The sequence below is a fragment of the Rhineura floridana genome, chromosome 14 (genome assembly GCF_030035675.1).
Source record: "Rhineura floridana isolate rRhiFlo1 chromosome 14, rRhiFlo1.hap2, whole genome shotgun sequence".
NCBI lineage: Eukaryota > Metazoa > Chordata > Lepidosauria > Squamata > Rhineuridae > Rhineura > Rhineura floridana.
The window spans coordinates 23,975,097-23,994,040 of record NC_084493.1 but is presented as its reverse complement, the minus strand read 5'-3'; the positions used below and the strand labels follow the sequence as shown (position 1 = coordinate 23,994,040).

Sequence of the window (18,944 nt, the reverse complement as noted above, 5' to 3'; positions counted from 1 at the left end):
TTCATAAGATAGTCATAAACTCAGGCATAGGGGACTCCAGATGTTGTTGGACTCCACCTCCCATCAACGCCCGCCAGCATGACTGATGTCACAGATTTCCCACCCCCACTGTACAGAAAGTGCTGGTGATTATGGCTATGAGATTAAATCTTTGCCTGATTTTTTTTTTAAAATGTGGTGAGCTTGGATCGCTGATTGTTTGCCTTTTCTTTCCTCTTCTTTCAGAGTATCCGGAGTGATTCTCCTGCTGCACTTTCAAGACCAGAGACTGTGAGGGCTGTATAATGGCAGAGAAGCGACACTTGGAGGCCGTGGGGGCCGTGACTTACAACAAGCTTCCTAGGCTGGATGTGGAGCCAGGCCACGTCCTTGCGGCAGGTTTGTGCAGATCAAGCGCACTGCCTGGCTATGCCTCGGAAAACCATTACAGCTACAATGGATCTTACTTCACGTACCCGCTGCAATGCCATGAAGGACCCAAGTCTTTGACTCACTGGACTCCCACCGAGGCCTACCCACATTGCACAGGCAGTGCAGTAAGCCAGCAACTGAGGACAGAGAAAGCTCTTTGCATGTTGTATAGGCATGAAGCAGAAAGCGTTGGGGCACGGGGGCAAACCCCCGTGCACGAGAAGGGCAACGGGTGTATGGCTCGAGATGCATTGACTGCTCAGGAGAAGTGGGCCAACTACATGGGCCATGCGGGTGTTGTTCAGCAGGGCTGGATGCATGGCTACCCAGCACAGCATTCTCCTCGAATGCCAGTAGGTTTCCCGACTTTGGCGGTGCCTAAACCAGTGTATCGAAACCATGGTTACTCAGTGGAGTCCGACTACAGCCCCAAAGGCTCCCTAGCCTTGGGAATGCAGGTGGAAAGTGTGCCGAAGCGGTCTCCGGGCGCAGAATGGGCTCTGTCACCATCGGGACATCCAGTTCATGTGGGGAGCCCCAGTTGTGGCCCTGCTGTGTCCAAAAAATCGGTGGTTTCTGATTCTGGTTTCCTGCCATTACACCAAGGGCCCAAAGATGCCTCCATGAGCTCAGCCAGCTTTTCAGCTTTCGGCAGGGTGTTTGAAAAATGTCAAGAGATGAGTAACACTTCTTTTCTGGAAACCAGTTACCCTGCTGTGTACAACAGCCAGAAGAATATTCCTGAGGCTCATGGTGGAAGTCCTGGCAAACATGCATGGTCTAAGCTACCTCCTTCTGCCAGCTCGCTGACCAATCCCCAGAACCTCATGTATCAAGATAGGTCAACTGCATGCTACCCTTTAACCTCCTACCCACTTACATCCCATGATCAGATGCTTCTGTACCACCAGAGCTATGCTCAGGCAGAGAAGCCAAACTCTTTGTTTCCTTCGCCAGCCTGCAAAGGCTTTGGCTCCCGTGGCGGCGAGGATCCCCAACTTCTTGCAGGATCTTACTTAACGCAAACGCCAAGGAGTTATTATCCTAGTCACCTGGAGAGCTACCTCTACAGGTCAGCTGGACCTCCTCCAGTGACCTCTCCGGGCCTTCAGCCTTTGCGGGAACATGAGCCCCAACAGAGTGCGAGGTCCAAAGTGGACTTGGTGCAGGAGACGCCCATCTCTGCATGTGCCCTGTCTGAAAAAGATTCCTATTGTGGTTCTTTCTCCAGCAGAGACGGCCTTCTGGATTGGCGTGAGGGGGAACATGTTGCAGGGCTAACCAACGAGAGCTTTCAAAGTAAACGGGCAACTCCTCAGCACCAGGTTTTCCAAGGGCATCACTCTGTCGACAAGTTGCCTGGCTTTGATGGGCTTGGGCCAGTGCAGGAGGCCACCTGCAGGGTGGGCCTTGGCCAGTTGGAAAAAGCCAGGGCTAAGGGTGAGGAACCCTCTTACTCTCCTAAAAATTCTGCGTTGACATCTGAAGGCAAGAAAAGGAATGCCAGGGTTTGCACAGCAGAATCGGAAGCATGCGTAGTCATTTCTGATAGTCCTGTAACATCCCACGACTCCTGCCCCAAGGAAGATCCACCAAAAAACATCCCCGGGGGTTCTTGTTCATCTTTCCAGAATATGCTACAGTCACCAGAACACAAAATGGTGGTCGTTAACAGACCTGAGGAACCTCTGCTTCCTCCTTCCTCCCCTCCTATGCCAGTTATCAACAATGTCTTTAGCTTGGCACCTTACCAAGAGTATTTGGAGGGTTCTGCCGAGTCAGCAGAGATTCCCCTCTCTAAAAGTTGCCAGACTGAGGAGCCTTCTCTCGATAGCTTGGGCAGAAGCATGGAAGGTGGAGGCTCGCCCCAGCCAGACTCCGTAGGGTCATCGAAAGCATCCAGGGTGCAGCCATCTGAAGGGAAGGAAATGGCCTACACTGTGATAGCAGAAGTTAGTAACAGTGACCCGAGTGGCAAATCTGCAGGGACAGAGGGAGGGAGTGGAGATTGTGCTGGGACTTGGGAGAGTTGCCAGGTCAAACTCTTGCTCCCAAGTGAGCCTGTGTCTAGTCGGCAGTTCCTGATAGGTTGTGCAAATGGTGGTGTTGAGGGACTTGCCACAGAAGGCCATGCTTTAGACCTGAGCTTTAAAATGGAAGGTGTGGTGGATGTGCCCAGTCTTCAGAGGCAACCTGGGAAGACAGAGGCTGTTGCAAGGGGAAGTTCGAAGAGTGCAAAGGGAAAGGAGATGAAAGAGAAGCTGAACAAGAGGCAGGAGACTAACTTGCAGCTGCCCATGAAAAGTGACTCTGTGGGAAAGAGCAATTTTCACAGCTCTGCAACGTTCCTGTACAAAAAATTCAAAATCCCCAAATCACATGCCACTGGGGCAGGCTCCGCAGTGCAACCAAGCTCGTCCTCATTTCAGCTAAGCTCCCATATATTTGCTCTGGCCAGTGATTTCTCTCTGCAACAAGACTTGGAGCAAGCAGCGACTGAGCAAACTGGCCTGCAGATTCAGCAAAGCCTCCACCCCGCAGCAATGCGGCAAAACAGCCTTCCAGTACAGCAAAGCTTCTATCCAGCAGCAATGCGGCAAAACAGCCCGCCTGCTCAGCAAAGCCTCCACCAAGGAGTGACTCAGCCTGAAACACCACTTTTGCCACAGAATGGTTTTAACAAGCTGTCAGATGCTTCAAAAGCCCGGCTTTCTCATGAGCCTGCTGGTTCTCCTGCATTAGTAGAGTCTCAAGTCTTGCTTCCCACCAGCAGCAAATCTAACGGCCAGCAAAACACGCCCAGGCAGCATTTCACTACCCTGCATACCTCCGTCTGCGCCATCATATCCTGTTCAGTGTCTGCCTCCTCTCCGGAGCAGCTCAAGGAGTGGCTAGAGAAGGCCGAGTCCAAAGAGGGGCTCCAAGAGAAGGTGGCAGGTTCGGGCAAGGCCAGGAATGGTTCCAAGGCCTCCGAAGCGCCAACGCCATCCAAGGGCAAGGAGATCTGGCTGGCTTTCAAGGACATGGCTGTGTCCCTGAACAAGCTGCTGTCTCAGCTGGAGACAATCCTGTTTACTTGCAAGTGCCCCTTCCCTCACGTGATCCGAGCAGGCACCATCTTCATCCCCATCCATGTGGTGAAGAAGACGCTCTTCCCCAACCTCTCCAGCGTGTCTGTGGACCACGTGCTGCAGGATCACAAGGTGGAGCTGCGTCCCACCACCCTATCCGAGGAGAGGCTGCTGAGGGACTTGGAGCTCAAGAGCTGCACCTCCCGGATGCTGAAGCTGCTGGCCTTGAAACAACTGCCCAATATCTACCCGGATCTCCTGAATCTCCACTGGCATGACTGTGTCAAACAACAGCTTGGTAAGTGCAGCTCAACTGGCAACCAGCTTGTTCTTTAAAACAAGCAGTAGTGTAGTCATCCAGGGTCTCAGGGGGTCTTAGACCCCTTACTTTTTTGGGAGCAGGGTCCCTATGTCTCCAGCATCCTATTAGCCAATCTACATGAAAAGGTATGTATTAGCCATTGAGAAGAGTCTTCTAACATGCTTCCTTGTCCTTTCCTGCTGATTAGAGCCAATTGGAGTGAAAGGAGGTGAGTCAGCCACTGAGAAGACTCTTTTCAGTAGTTAACACTCTCCTCTTTCGTGCTGATTGACTCCTAGGGACATCTGTTGTTATGGGAGGAGGCATTAACAAGAATCTCATTCTCAACCCAGCAGCAAAAAAAGAGGGAGGAGTGTGGCTGTGACTGTCATGAAGGGACCCTGCTCTTCTGACACACTACTGTAAACATGCAATTCTCTCTACTCTTCCCCATCCCCCAATACAACAACTACTGTATTGCTTTCATCCCTGCACTCCTTGCTTGGATTATTTTATTTATTACATTTATATACCGCCTCAGAGCTGAAGCTCTCTGGGCGGTTACAATTAAAAACATTAAAAACAAGTATACAACTTTAAAACCATACCAAATTAAAACCCATAAAAACCGATAGGCAAGTTAAAAGTGTGTGATTGAAATGCTGTTAAAACATGCCTAGGAGAAGAGGAAAGTCTTGACCTGGCACCGAAAAGGTAACAGTGTTGGCTCCAGGCGCACCTCATCAGGGAGATTATTCCATAATTTGGGGGCCACCACCAAGAAGGCCCTCTCCCTTGTTGCCAGTCTCCCAGCTTCCCTCTGAGTAGGAACCCAGAGGAGGACCTTTGATGTTGAATGTAGTATATGAATGGGTTCGTGTTGGGAGAGGCATTCCATCAGGCATTGTGGTCCTAAGCCGTGTAAGGCTTTATAGGTTAAAACCAGCACCTTGAATCGGTCTTGGAAACATACAGGCAGCCAATGCAGGTGGGCCAGAATCGGTTTTATATATTCAAACTGTCCGGTCCCTGTTACTAATCTGGCCACTGCATTTTGCACAAGCTGCAGTTTCCGAACCATCTTCAGAGGCAGCCCCACGCAGAACACATTGCAGTAATCTCACTTGGAGGTTACCAGAGCATGGACAACTGAAGCCAGGTTATCCCTGTCCAGATAGGGGTGTAGGTGGGCCACCAACCGGAGTTGGTAAAAGGCACTCCGTGCCACCAATGCTATTCTTGGATTAGATCTCTCCTGTGCAGTCTGGGAATTTATATGGCTGTGATTGTGGCATGTAGGGCAGGATCTCTCCTCTAGCTCAGAATCCAGCGGGATGTGCAAACATCTGTGATCATTCCTCTCAGTTTGGATAGGCCAGGAAGGAACACATTCAGGGTGCAGGAAGGAGGGAGAAGGAATGCTGAAAGTGTTAGTGGGAGGGGAAATCTAATATATAGTATATATAATTGATTCATACAGTAAGTCATTTATCTCCTGCCCTTCTAGTCTAAATGCTCCACTTGGGGCAGCTCACAATATAGCAGTGCTGGCAGGGGCTGATGGGTGTTAAGAACATAAGAGCCGTGCTGGATCAGGCCAGTGGCCCATCTAGCCCAGCATCCGGCTCTCACAGTGGCCAACCCAATGCCTATGGGAAGCCTGCAAGCAGGACCTGAGCACAGAAGCACTCTCCACACTCATGATTCTCAGTGACTGATATTCAGAGGCACACTGCCTTTGACAGTGGAGGTAGGAGATGGCGATTGTGGCTAATAGCCTTATCCTCCATGAACATGTCTAGTCCTCTTTCAAAGCCATCCAGGTGGGTGGCTATCACTGCAACTTGTGGGAGTGAATTCCATACCTTTTGTGGTGTTGGAGGAGAGTTTTACGTTTTCAATGGACTGCGAAAAAGACAAATAATTGGGTGTTAGAACAAATTAAACCAGAACTATCACTAGAAGCTAAAATGATGAAACTGAGGTTATCATACTTTGGAGACATAATGAGAAGACATGATTCGTTAGAAAAGACAATAATGCTGGGAAAAACAGAAGGGAGTAGAAAAAGAGGAAGGCCAAACAAGAGATGGATTGATTCCATCAAGGAAGCCACAGAGCTGAACTTACAAGATCTGAACAGAGTGGTTTATAACAGATGTTATTGGAGGTCACTGCTTCATAGGGTCGCCATAAGTCGTAATCGACTTGAAGGTATAACAAAAACTATGCCCTGTGTGAATAAGTGCTTTTTTGGGGATCCGTCCTGAGTCTTTTGGAAGATCGGAGTTCTCCTTGGTGGCTGCCCAAGATTCTGTAAGTGGACAGGCCCCTCTGAGGCACACTTTAAATATATAAGGAGAGCCCTGGTGGATCAGGCCAGCAGCCCATCTAGTCCAGCATCCTGTTCTCAGAAGCATGCTGCCTCTGACAGTGGAAGTAGGGCATAGCCATAGTGGCTAGTAGCTATTGATAGCCTTATCCTTCATGCATTTGTCTTATTCTTATCCTTCATGCATTTTAAAGCTACTCAAGTTCACAGACGTCACTGTCTGGAGGGCACCAGGTTGTGGAAGGCTGTTCTCCCTCATAAAATAAGAGTCTGCTGGAACCTGGCAACCAAGAGGCCTTCTTAAAAGTTGTGCAGGGGGAAGGGAGAATTCCATCTTGTGGTTTTTCCCATTACAGTGTGGCAAGAACACCTGCACTTGGCTGATTTTCTCTTCATCTAAAGATACAGGATCAGTCACAGGCCATGGACCTGGCAACCCTAGCCATTGGCCTGATCCAACAGGGTTCTTCTTATGTTCTTACACATGGAAAAGTTGCTTTGCTGGCTTTGGACTGCTTGGTCCTCCTGTAGCCACCATAGCGGCGTGTCTGACAACTCCTGCTTCCCGGTTTTTGTTGCGCATGGCATGCCTTTGTCTTCCATGTAGCATATGTGCTTATTGACCAATCCAGAGATGTGCAATCACGGGTACTGCATGGGGCGTGACATGGGACTTGGGTGGCAAGCGGGGAATCCTAACTACCTCTGCTTGCCTCTTTACATTATTATGACCCTAAGTGTTTATAATCCTCATAGTTTGGCCAAAACACACAAAAAACCCACCCCAAAACAAAAAAGAACATGTAGGTTGTACATGTAACTAGCAGCAGTGTGCTAGCAGCAGGAAACTATTACCTGTGCGAACCAATGTCACAATAAGTTAGCCTAACAGTGCAATTCTACAAATGTTTACTTAGAGGCAAACCCCATGAGTGTACAGGGGCTTACGCCCAGCTAAGTGGTTATAGGATTGATCCACTTACTTGGGAGTAAGTCCGAATGAACTAAATGGGACTTACATCTGAGTAGACATGTGTAGCAGGGGTCACCAACCTGCCCATGAAGCCCTTGGCCATGAGGTGATGAGGGTGGTTACCTTTTTCTCCCTTGAAAAGTACATAGAGCTGATGGAGGAAGTTGGAAGAGCGACACTGTTTCCCACTTCCTGTTTCAGCTCAATGTGCTTTTCAAGGTTCAAGTTAATTCTGCTGGATCTAACTTACCTAGATCCCCTGGAAGTGCAAAATGTGTGCCTTGTCTCTCTCCCTCCCTCTGGTGATTTGGAGAGGGGAGGGGGAAAGAAGTGACCAGAGGGGGTGACACTCATGGCAGTCACTCAAAAATTCAAATGCACTCCATGGGTCTAAAAAGGTTGGCAACCATTGATACAATCCCTGGAATAATTCTGCAGCAGATTATAAAGCAGTCAATCTGTAAACACCTTGAAAGCAGTGTAGTGATTACTAGGAGCCAACATGGATTTATGAAGAACAAATCCTGCCAAACTAATCTCATCTCATTTTTTGATTGGATAACTCCCTTGTAGACTGTGGAAATGCTGTGGACATAATATATCTCGACTTCAGCAAAGCTTTTGACAAAGTGCCCCATGATATTCTGATTAGCAAGCTAGCTAAATGTGGGCTGGATGAAACAACTATCAGATGGATCCACAGTTGGCTCCAGAATCGTACTCAAAGAGTGCTATCGATGATTCCTTCTCAAACTGGACGGAAGTAACGAGTGGGGTGTCACAGGGCTCGGTCCTGGGCCCAGTGCTCTTCAACATTTTTATTAACGACTTGGATGAGGAGGTACAAAGCATGCTTATCAAATTTGCAGATGATACAAAATTGTGGGGCACAGCTAATACCGTGGAAGACAGAAACAAAATTCAAAGAGACCTTGACGGGCTGGAGCATTGGGCTGAAAACAATAGAATGAAATTCAACAGGGATAAATGCCAAGTTCTACACTTAGGAAAAAGAAACCAAATGCACAGTTATAAGATGGGAGATACTTGGCTCAGCAATACAACATGTGAGAAGGATCTTGGAATTGTCGTTGATCACAAGCTGAATATGAGCCAGCAGTGTGATGTGGCTGCAAAAAAGGCAAATGCTATTTTAGGCTGCATTAACAGAAGTATAGTTTCCAAATCGCGTGAAGTACTAGTTCCCCTCTATTGAGCACTGGTTAGGCCTCATCTTGAATACTGCGTCCAGTTCTGGTCACCGCACTTCAACAAGGATGCAGACAAACTGGAACGCGTTCAGAGGAGGGCAACAAAGATGATCAGGGGATTGGAAACAAAGCCCTATGAGGAGAGACTGAAAGAACTGGGCATGTTTAGCCTGGAGAAGAGAAGACTGAGGGGAGATATGATAGCACTCTTCAAGTACATGAAATGTCACATAGAGGAGGGCCAGGATCTCTTCTTGATCGTCCCAGAGTGCAGGTCGCGGAATAATGGGCTCAAGTTGCAGGAAGCCAGATTTTGACTGGACATCAGAAAAAACTTCCTAACTGTTAGAGCCATACGACAATGGAACCAATTACCTAGGGTGGTGGTGGGCTCTGCAGCAATGGAGGCATTCAAGAGGCAGCTGGACAGCCATCTGTCGGGAATGCTTTGATTTGGATTCCTGCATTGAGCAGGGGGTTGGACTCGATGGCCTTATAGGCCCCTTCCAACTCTACTATTCTATGATACAGGATTGCACTGTTAAGTGACATAAATCTTACATCACAAATACACAAATGAACTTTTTTTGGACATTTTTAGTATTTAGGAAACAGCAATTTGACATAGTCCTTTGGTCCTCCCCTAGCTTCCTACCTCCTTATCATTTTATATATATTTGGGGAAGGGCCGTAGGCAGTGGTAGAGCATCTGCCTTGCATGCAGAAGGCCCCAGGGTAAATCCCTGGCATCTCCAGGTAGGGCTGGGAGAGATTTCTGCTTGAAATCCTGGAGAGCCACTGCCAGTCAGTGTAGTCAGTACTGAGCTAGATGGACCAGTGGCCTCGCTCAGCATGAGACAGCTTCTTATGTTCCTATTGTTCCCTTCGTATCTTATATTTTCCTTCCCCTACACAGGACTGGGGAACCTTCGGCCCTTTGGATGTTGCTGGTCTCCAGTTCCCATTAGCCTCAGCCAGCATGGCCAATGGTTAAGGATGGGGAGAACAGCAACAGCAGTAGAACCAAAGGTTCCACAGCCCTGCTGTACAACATAGGAAGGAAGGGAACCTGGTATCCTCCAGATGTTATTGGACTCCAACTCCCATCAGCCCTAGCCTGCATGGCCAGTGGTTTGCGACAATGGGTGGTTATATTAAGCATCCCTGAACTATGGGCCACTGGTTGCTCACCACCACTTTACACCATCCTCCTTAATGAGTTGGGTGGGAAGGGGTGGGGGACAGGGTGATGGAAGGATTCTAAAACATGCAAAAATGCAGTTCTTTGCAATGGAATTCATTAGAGAAATTAAGTCAGATTAGTATTATTTGAAAAGTGTGATCTAAAGTGTGGAATGTGGGTCATTTATTTAGTTGTGTGTTTTTTCTTTTAAAATAACTATATCGTGCCTTTCTGCCCCAAACAGAGGCACTCAAAGCAGGTTAGAAAAAACTATTATCAAAACCCTCAAGCTATTAGAAGGCATTATAGCTCAGTGGCATTGCTCCTCCTTTGCATCTGGAGGTCCCAAGTTCAGTCCCCAGCATCCCCAGTTTAAAAAGGATTGAGCAGCAGATTATAGGGAAGTCTTGTCTCTGTCTCAGACCCTGGAGAGGCACTGCCAGCCAAAGTAGACAGTACTGGGGTAGATGGAGAAATCATCTGACCTGTTTTTGGGGAGGGATCATAGTTCACTGGGCAAGTACCTGCTTTGTATGCAGAAGGTGTGAGATTCAATCCCCGGCAGATCCACTTAGAAGGTGTCTGTCTAAGATCCTGGAGGGCTACTGCCAGTCAGAGCAGTGAATACTGGGCTAAGTATTGGAACAGGTTCAGAGGAGGGCAACGAGGATGATCAGTGGACTGGAAACAAATCCCTATGGGGAGATACAGTAGGGCCCCGCTCATACAGTGGGTTACGTTCCAGACCCCTGCTGTAAAGCGAAAACCACTGTAAAGCGGATCCCATTGACTTACATTGACCAAAATGGCGCCCAGTGGCAAAAAACCACTGTAAAAGCGGAACAAGCGCTGTAAAGCAGGGCCTTTCTACAATTCACAACCGCTGTATTAGCGGAACGCTGTAAAGCGAAGCACTGTAAAGCAGGGCCCTACTGTACTGCAGAATTTGACATGTTTATCCTTGAGAAGAGAAGACTGAGGGGAGATAGGATAGCACTCTTCAAGCACTTGAAAGGTTGTCACACAGAGGAGGGCCAGAATCTCTTCTCAATCATCCCAGAGTGCAGGACACGGAATAATGGGCTCAAGTTACAGGAAGCCAGATTTTGACTGAACATAAGGAAAACATTTTGACTCTTAGAGTGGTACGACAGTGAACCCCATTGCCTAGGGAGATGGTGAGCTCTCCAACACTGGAGGCATTCAAGAGGTAGCCGGAGAGCCCCTTTCAGGGATGCTTTAACTTGGATTCCTGCACTGAGCAGTGGGTTGGGCTCGATAGGCTTATAGGCCCTTTCCAACTCTACGATTCTATGATTCTAAGTGGATGAATAGTCTGACCTGGTATAAGGCAGCGTCATGTGTCTATATATATATTTCTATTTGCAGAGGGACTTCTAGCCCTTTTTAATTAGCTCTGATGAAATATCCCCCACCAAGTATGACCAACACTTTCACTGTCACTTCAGATGATTATGCATAACTTTATTTTTTCCAGGTCCAAGTTCACAGGCTGGCCTGCATACCTCCAAGTAGGTATCTGTTCTTTGTGTGGGTATATGTTATGTTCAGCTGCTTATATCACTGTAAACCAGCTGTTCCAAACCTGTGGCCCTCAGTTGTTGTTGGACTCCAAACTCCCATCTTCCCTGACCGGTACATATGCCAGCCGGGGCTGATGGCTGTTGTAGTCCAACAATGTCTGGAAGACCTCAGCTTGGGGAAGGCTGATGTAGATACATACAAGAGAGTGAAAGAATCCCAGTTGCTTTTTATAACGCTCTTGGGAGAAGTGGGTGGCAGGGGTACCAAAAGTTGAATTATGCATGATGTGCAGAAGGTGGATAGAGAAAAGGTTTTCTCCCTCTCTCATAACACGAGAACTCGGGGATATCCTATGAGGCTGAACGTTGGAAGATTCAGGAGAGACAAAAAAAGAAGGGACTTCTTCACACACCACACAGTTTTAAGTCTGGAATTCACTCCCACAGGAGGCAGTGATGGCCACCAGCATGGATGGCTTTAAAAGAGAAGGAGGAGGACCCTTCACCAGAATGTCCCAGGGCGGGTCACAACAATATAAAATTGAACATTAAAGACAGTTTAAAACAAATTAGACAAATTCGTGGAGGATAAGGTTATCGATGGCTACTAACCCTGATGTCTGTGTTCTACCTCCACAGTCGGAGGCAGTATGCTTCTGAATTGCAGCTGCTAGAAAATGCAGGAGGGGAGAGTGCTTTCGCACTCGTGTCCTGCTTGCAGGCTTCCCATAGGCATCTGGTTAGCGGTTGTGAGGACAGGACACTGGACTTGGTGGGCCACTGGTCTGATCCAGCAGGTTTCCTTTATGTTCTTGTGAATGCAAGCGGCTGATTTTGAGTTCATTTGCTGGGGAGAAAGATATTCCGTAGTGGTAGAGCTGGTGCTTTGCATCCAGAAAAACCCTGCCTTTGATCCCTAACATGGGGATGAGGAAACCTGGTGCCTTTCTGGTGTTGTTGGACTCCATCTCCCATCAGCCCCAGCCAGCATGGCTCATGGTCAGGGATGATGGAAATTGTAGTCCAGTGACCTCTGGAGGGCTGCAGGTTCCTAAGCTCTGATTTTACTCCTCCGGTTCAAGAGTAGCGAGTGCTGGAAAATAAATCCTCTGATCCTAAACTCCTGGAGAGCCACTGCTGATTAGAGCAAAGAATACTAAGTTAGATGGGCCACATTGTCTGACTTGGTTTAAGGCACCTTGACAGAAACAGATATGGACAGGTACTGATGAAACATACGCCAGATGAGTCCAGTTATGAGAGCCTTTATATGGAGAATTCTGATCTCCTTCTAAAGTTGCTTAGAGCTTCTTTGTGCATTTTGTTTCAGGGCCACATTTCTGGAGTAAATGGTTTTATACTGGTTTCATTGCCATGATTGATCTTCTTATTGCAGGATCCTTGATAAGCGTCCAAGGAGCTAGCTCTAGATCTGAGAGGCACTCAGCAAAGTGCCCACCCTGGGTCCCCTCCAATGTCAATGCCTGACCCATCCCAGCTGTGGGCTTACCTGGTGGCAGCAGCGAGCTTCCATTTTAGATTTACATTTGTAACACAATGCCTTACATCAGGGGTAGCCAATGTGGTGCCCTCCAGGTGTTGCTAGACTACAACTCTCATCATCCCTGGAGCTGATGGGAACTGGTATCCAACAACAGCTAGAGGGCACCACTGCATTGGCTACTCCTGCCCTAGGGCATGGGGTGGGCAAACTGCAGTCTTGCATGTAGCCCTCAGCCCAATTTCATGTGACTGACAAGGAAGGAGATGGGAGGAAAGGGGGTGTAAGAGACAGAGAGAGAGAGAAGGGGGTGGTAGAAAATGTGAGTGAGAGAGAAAAGGGCAGCACAAAGAGAGAGAGGAAAGAGGATTCCTGGCCACTTTTGGCCCCTCCCATGGCTAGCATGCTGCCCCTGGCAGATTGCTGTCAAGGGAATGTGGCCCTCAACAGAAAAAAAAAGATTCCCCATCCTTGCCTTAGAGCTACACTCTACACACCCTGCTATACTGGCTGCTCCCTGCTATGGGAGGTCTCTGATCAGGGGCCTCAGATGGGCTACTGGGGCCTTGGCAGCTGTTGAACTAGAGACTGTGTTCAGGCTTAAGAAAGCGGATGGGGAATCTGCTGCCGCCCCTGGTATTTGCTGGACTCCAACTCCCATCATTCCTGACTGTTGGCCAATCTGGCTGAGGCTGATGGGAGTTGGGAATCCAACTCATCAGGAGGGATACAGGCTCCCCACCTGGGTGTTTACGAGCATACAAAGTACCTAGCAGGATCAGACTAAGGTTCACCTAGGCCAGCAGTATTCTTTGTGAGAAAACCAGCAAGTGTGATTCATCCCACTGGCAACTGGACAGCAGGCCCCTGTTTATCTTCTTCTCACTCCATGGACTAAAAAGATCTTTGGGGGAGCTAGATCAGATGTGGGGTTTCACCTGCCAGGAGAGTTCATTGTGTGCTCTGACTGAAGAAGGGTATGCATCTTCTGAGCGAAGAATTTAGGAGTGTGATGGTTCAAAAGTGGTTGCGCATTGAGGGCAAGCACTAATTTGCTTGAAACGTTTTATTCTTCTGTTTTGCTAGGTGATCCTGCAAAAGAGACCCCAAAGAGCAACACTGAAGCTTCAGCTGCAGAAGGCTTGAAGGCAATGGATGCAGCCATATGTTTACAGGGTACGACAACGAAGTCTCTTGCCCAGGGCTTCAGAGGGAAGCACAAGCGAGGCAAAAAATGTGGATCGGTTCCTTGCTTGCCCTCTAAGACCCACCAACAAGTAGGCAACAATATGTCTCAGGGACCTTCCTCACTTTCCATCCAAAGGGGCTGTGCATTAAAGGGAACAGAACTGCGGCCTGAGGAAGACTCTGCCTCTGTGGCCTTGAAGACCAAAGGACTCCCCCTTCACTCTGGTGCTATGAGGCGACTCCTGCCGGCCGCTAAACTCCCCAGAGCTCTTCAGGTGAAACTGACTAATAAAGTTGCCAGGAAAACAGCCAGTACCTCAAAGAGCCTTCACCACCTCCAGAGGTCTGTGGTCTGCATCAAATTCCAGAATGCTCTTCGAGATATCCAGGGGCCTCCAGTCCATAGTGCTGCGGGGAAGAAAAGGGAAAAGCCGGCTTCGCTGCTCCTGAAGAGCTTCAGGCGACGGACATGCGGTGGTGCAAGAGCCTCCGCTTTGCCTTCTCAGTATCCAGAACTAGTCGGCAAGCGGATCAGGCACTTGTATGAGGAGAAGGACAAGACAGAGGCGTGGTATCAGGGAGTGGTGCTGCGAATTCACAAACACCACAAGAACCCTCTGAAGACGGTTTACGAGGTGAAATATGACAGTGAACCCGAATGGCAATATTACCTCGAGATTTTGCAGGACTATAAGAAAGGCTGGTTGGAGCTGGATGAGTGAGTGAGTGTGTCTGTGTGTGTGAGAGAGAAAGAAGGCTGAAAGCATCAGCATTTTCCAAAGTCCTGGGCACCTCTGTGGCTCTGACACAGGCCTAATTGCAGTGCCCTTTGGGGGGGTGACAAGGACTCAAGCCAATGTTCCTCCTATGCCCTCTGCCAAATGCCACAGGGCTCCACATGGCTTCAGGAAACCTTGCCATGTTGTGGTAGATTTTGGTGGCGGCTAGATGTTGCAAAAGACGGCTTCTATGCTCTCCCACCCAACACCAAAACATTTTGGACTTGCTGCTGATGGATGAAGCTGGCTGCTGTAGGCCAGATCAGGATCCCCTGCGTGGATAGATTTGGGGGTCCATTCTTACATTGCCAGAACAGCATGAGAAAGTGGCAATCGCCAGTAATGCTGAAGTGGGGAATCTGTGGTCCTCTAGCTGTTGTCGGGACTCCATTTTCCATTACCCCTACTCAGGATGGCCAATGGCCAGGGATAATAGAGGTTGTAGTCCAATAGCATGTGGAAGGGCACAGAAAGTTAAGAACAGACCCAAAGCCAGCTTCTGATTGTACCTGGTGGCTCCTGATGCGGGAAGGTGGTGTAGTTCACTGGATTCCCTGCCAAACATGAGGCATCCAGCTGGCTTTCTGCGTATTCTGAAGTCATCCACACAAAAAGCTGAAGCAGTTGTGAGTCCAGGTGCTAGAGGATAATTCCATTAAGTGGAAAGATTTTGCATGGAAGTTTGTAGCTCGCTGTACCTTCTGCGGTCCTCCCCCCATCCCCTAACAAAAGTAATGAATCCAGCCTTGCTGGTTCAGCGGCATAACTGGAGAAGAAACTTCTACTGGCCACTTGCCCTATTTGCACCCCCCCCCCAACCAGTAGCTAATGGAACTGAGCCGCTTTGTTCCTTCCGGGTATCACATGGAAGGAAACAAACCATGGCTTAGCATTATGAGTTGTATCCAGCTAAGTCCTTCTCAGAGTAGACCCATCAAAATGAATGAACCTAAGTTAGTTGTGTTTATTAATTTCAATGGGTCTTCTCTGAGTAGGACTGACTTTGGCTACAACCCTGTCTCCAGCTCAGGAAATGTGGTTTCTGTTGCTCAAAACAAGCCACAGTCTGCAGCCAACATTTGTTTGTGGCTTATCCGTTGGAGTTTGTTTGAGGGAAAGAAACCTCAACCCCATAATTCAACCCATAATGCTAAGTTAGGGGTTGTGGCTTGCTTCTCCCGTGAGCTAACAGAGAGGAAGAAAGCGGCCCAGGTCAGTGCATTTCCCATATAAGCACGGTTTGCCATGAAGTGTGGATTGGCCCCATGTGTTTTAACTGGCTTACAGTTCAACAAACATGTTGAATGTGAAATATCTCGCTGTTGGATCTGATTACCCCTGCAGCTCCTGGCTCAACATGTCAGGGTTGCCATGACTGCTTTGCGTGCTGCAGCATGGGTGGACGGAAGGGATCATTGCAGCACTAAGACAGGAGGAGGCGCTGTAGCAGAAACAGCTGCTCTCACACACTTTCTTGGGGCCTCCCAATTTTTAAAGTAAAAGGCAAGCATTTTTGGCAAACTCCTGTTGGCATTGCAGAAAGGGCTGCCTTTCATGGGTCTCCTTTTCCTATTAGGAAAGAGGATTTCAGTCACGGGAGAGCCTATGCTTCCTACCACACTCTGGTCCTTTCTTTTATTTTTAAGACCTTCTTTCCTTGCTGAATTAACCTGCTTGAACTTTCCAGATAAGGTGATAACCCTGATTTCTGAGTTGCCACTCTTCAGATCCAGATGGGGAGTAACATGACTAAATGTGCCTTTGTACAATAGGTGTACATATATAAAATATCCTTGCAGATAGGTTAGCATGGCATGAAGAAAGATTGTATTTTAAACTTTCCCAACATGTGCTACTTTTCTATGTACAATGATTGTGAGTGGGATTGGGGGAACGTTTAGTCTTGGTAGCCCCCACCTGCCATCTGAAGAGACTCAGTCCAGAAACAACTTTATCACTTCACCTGCTCTTTATGAGAACAATGATCCATGCTTAATACTCAGTGTGGACCACTTAATACCTTTTTATCACTATTACCTTCCTGTGAGTGTTTTTTTTTTTTAAAAAAGAGAACATGATGAGTTTGAAGGATTGTGGTTTCTCCATAATGTCAGTGAGAACATGGTTTCTATACTTAAATGGCTGATTTTTTTGTGGCTTAAACTACCACATTTTAGAAATGTGACATGTTTGCCTTTATAAGGAGTTGCTGCTGCCTTCAGATTTTTTTTAAAAAGCTTCTAATTTGGTACTTTATCTGCAAGTTTTGAACTAGATCTGGCTATTGTTTCTGGACTTAAGTCTCCATTTTTAGTAGCTCTTGAACTTGTATTGCCTCTATAAAAGAGAATCAGAAAAGCAACTATGAGTGAGTTCAGCTCTGTTATGTGGAAATTTGGATATCACTCAAGACCCTTGAAGAAATGTTTATGCTGGTGACAAAGTTATTGCTGGTAACTTTTTTTGGAATGAATTCTGAAAAAGAAAAGTGGTATCAATAATGGCAGGTAGCTCTATGACAGGGGTAGCTAACATGCCCTCCAGCTCTTGTTGTACTACAACTCCCATCATCCCTGACCATTGGTCATGCTGGCAGAGTCTGATGGAAGTTGGTGTCCAACAATAGCTGGAGGGCACCATGTTGGCTACCCCCAGCACATGCTGAAATTGGCAGCAATCAACTCGAATTGGGCCACATTAACACCATACATTTATTCCACTAAATGGTCATGGCTTCCTGCAAAGCATCTTGGGGACTGTAGTTAGGTGCTGAGAGTTGGTTGGGTCTTCTATTCCTTTCACAGAGCTACAATTCCCAGAGTTCCTGGGAAGAGGGATTGATTGTTAAACCATCTGGGAATTGTAGCCCTGTGAGCAGAACAGGGATCACTTGACAACTGAGCACTTGGGGGAAGCTATGACTGTTTAAAGTGGAATAAATGTATGGTGTGAACATGCCCTGGCCTGGGGGATGGAGATGGAAGACGTGGTTGTGCATGGATTGCAGATAACTGAAGAAAGAACTGGCCTCTCCAACACACATACTTTCAGCTAGCTCTTAGCAGAATTCACAGGAGACCAGAAAGAAGACAATACAGCAAGCTGGGTCACCTAGGAAGTGTTTTATCTTAAGCAAATCATACATAGGCAATGGATGCATCACAGAGGCCCACAAGGATTTGGAGTGATGCTGTTTAGAGGCAGCAGTGTCTGCATTTCCTCCCTGTTTTATTCTTAATTTTCTCTCCAGGTTTGTACTGAACATGTCGATGGATTGGAAAAGAGGAAAGCCTGATGGGATATTTCCCTACCTTGCACTCTTCAATTTTTAAAAAAATGAGTCTCCCCCCCCCCTTTTTTTTTTAAATAGTACTGTGCAGCCATTTGGAAACAAGTGTTTCATACTGTATGTTTTGTACAGTTTCAGTGGGAGCATCTTTGCCTTTTTATTTAAAAAAAAGTTTTGTAAGGATACAATTTCTTAAGAGGTGCTTCACCAATATTAAAATGCCTGTTTTGGAACTGATGTGCTGCTGTCTTCCCTTTGCTCATCATTCCATTTAATAGCAAGCACCGTGTGTGAGTGTGTGAGAGAGTTCCTATTATTTTGCCCCCATCTGCACTATACATTTAAAGCAGTATTGTGCCACTTTAAAAACAGTTGTGGCTTCTCCCAAAGCATCCTGGGAGCTGTACTTTACTACGGGTGCTACTAAGAGTTGTTAGGGGCCCCCTGTTTCCCTCACACAACTACAATTCCCAGAATTCCCTGGGAAGAGGGATTGACTGTTAAGCCACCGTATGGCCTCAGGCAGGGCTGGAGACCTTTGTCAGCCCAAGGGCTGCCTTCCCTTATGAAGCCCACATGTCCGTGATGGGTGGGAACAATAGAGGTGATGGACCTTTGCACGGCAGGTTATACCGCAGCCGTGCAGAAGTCTTTACCCTGCCTTGCACACATTTCCAGGCAAGCAAGAGGTGGTGTTGCAGTTTGAGGACAAATTCCAGTCGGGCAAGAACACTTAAGGAGAATGTGGAACAGGGCTGAGGAGGGGTAAGCCTGGGGAGAGGGAGAGTGTCGAGGGCTAGACAGAGAAGCCGGGGAAGGGGTGTCATTTGGCCTGCCAGCTGGAGGTTCCTTACTCTGGGGCGGAGAGCTGTCACTTTTGAACTTGCACAGCAGGATTCAAACCACCTACTGGGGAGCCATCTTCATCCCAAGGACCCCAACTAAACAGCACATGCCAGTGATGGGTGGGGCCAGCAGCAAAAGTGGGCAGGGGAATTTTGCCTTTGTAAAACAACTTGAAATGTGTTGGAGGAGAGCTTTGCGGATACCATGGACTGAGAAAAAGACAAATAATTGGGTGTTAGAACAAATTAAACCAGAACTATCACTAGAAGCTAAAATGATGAAACAGGTTATCATCCTTTGGACCCATAATGAGAA

The 18,944-nt window shown here is 47.7% G+C and overlaps 1 protein-coding gene across 4 annotated transcripts in view; it reads left to right on the top strand.

The window, feature by feature from the left end:
• The window catches only part of C14H15orf39 (chromosome 14 C15orf39 homolog), a 49,444-nt gene extending 31,442 nt beyond the window's left edge, over nucleotides 1–18,002 (top strand). For 3 of the 4 annotated variants that reach the window (XM_061595135.1, XM_061595136.1, XM_061595137.1), the window contains 2 exons: nucleotides 226–3,780; nucleotides 13,614–18,002. In XM_061595135.1, the coding sequence (XP_061451119.1) occupies nucleotides 285–3,780; nucleotides 13,614–14,437 (4,320 nt within the window). In that variant the 5' untranslated portion in view covers nucleotides 226–284 and the 3' untranslated portion in view covers nucleotides 14,438–18,002. Of the gene's footprint in view, nucleotides 1–225; nucleotides 3,781–10,980; nucleotides 11,015–13,613 lie in introns of all 4 variants that reach the window. The other variant, XM_061595138.1, reaches the window with a different exon arrangement.
• The last annotated feature ends 942 nt before the right edge of the window (nucleotides 18,003–18,944 follow it).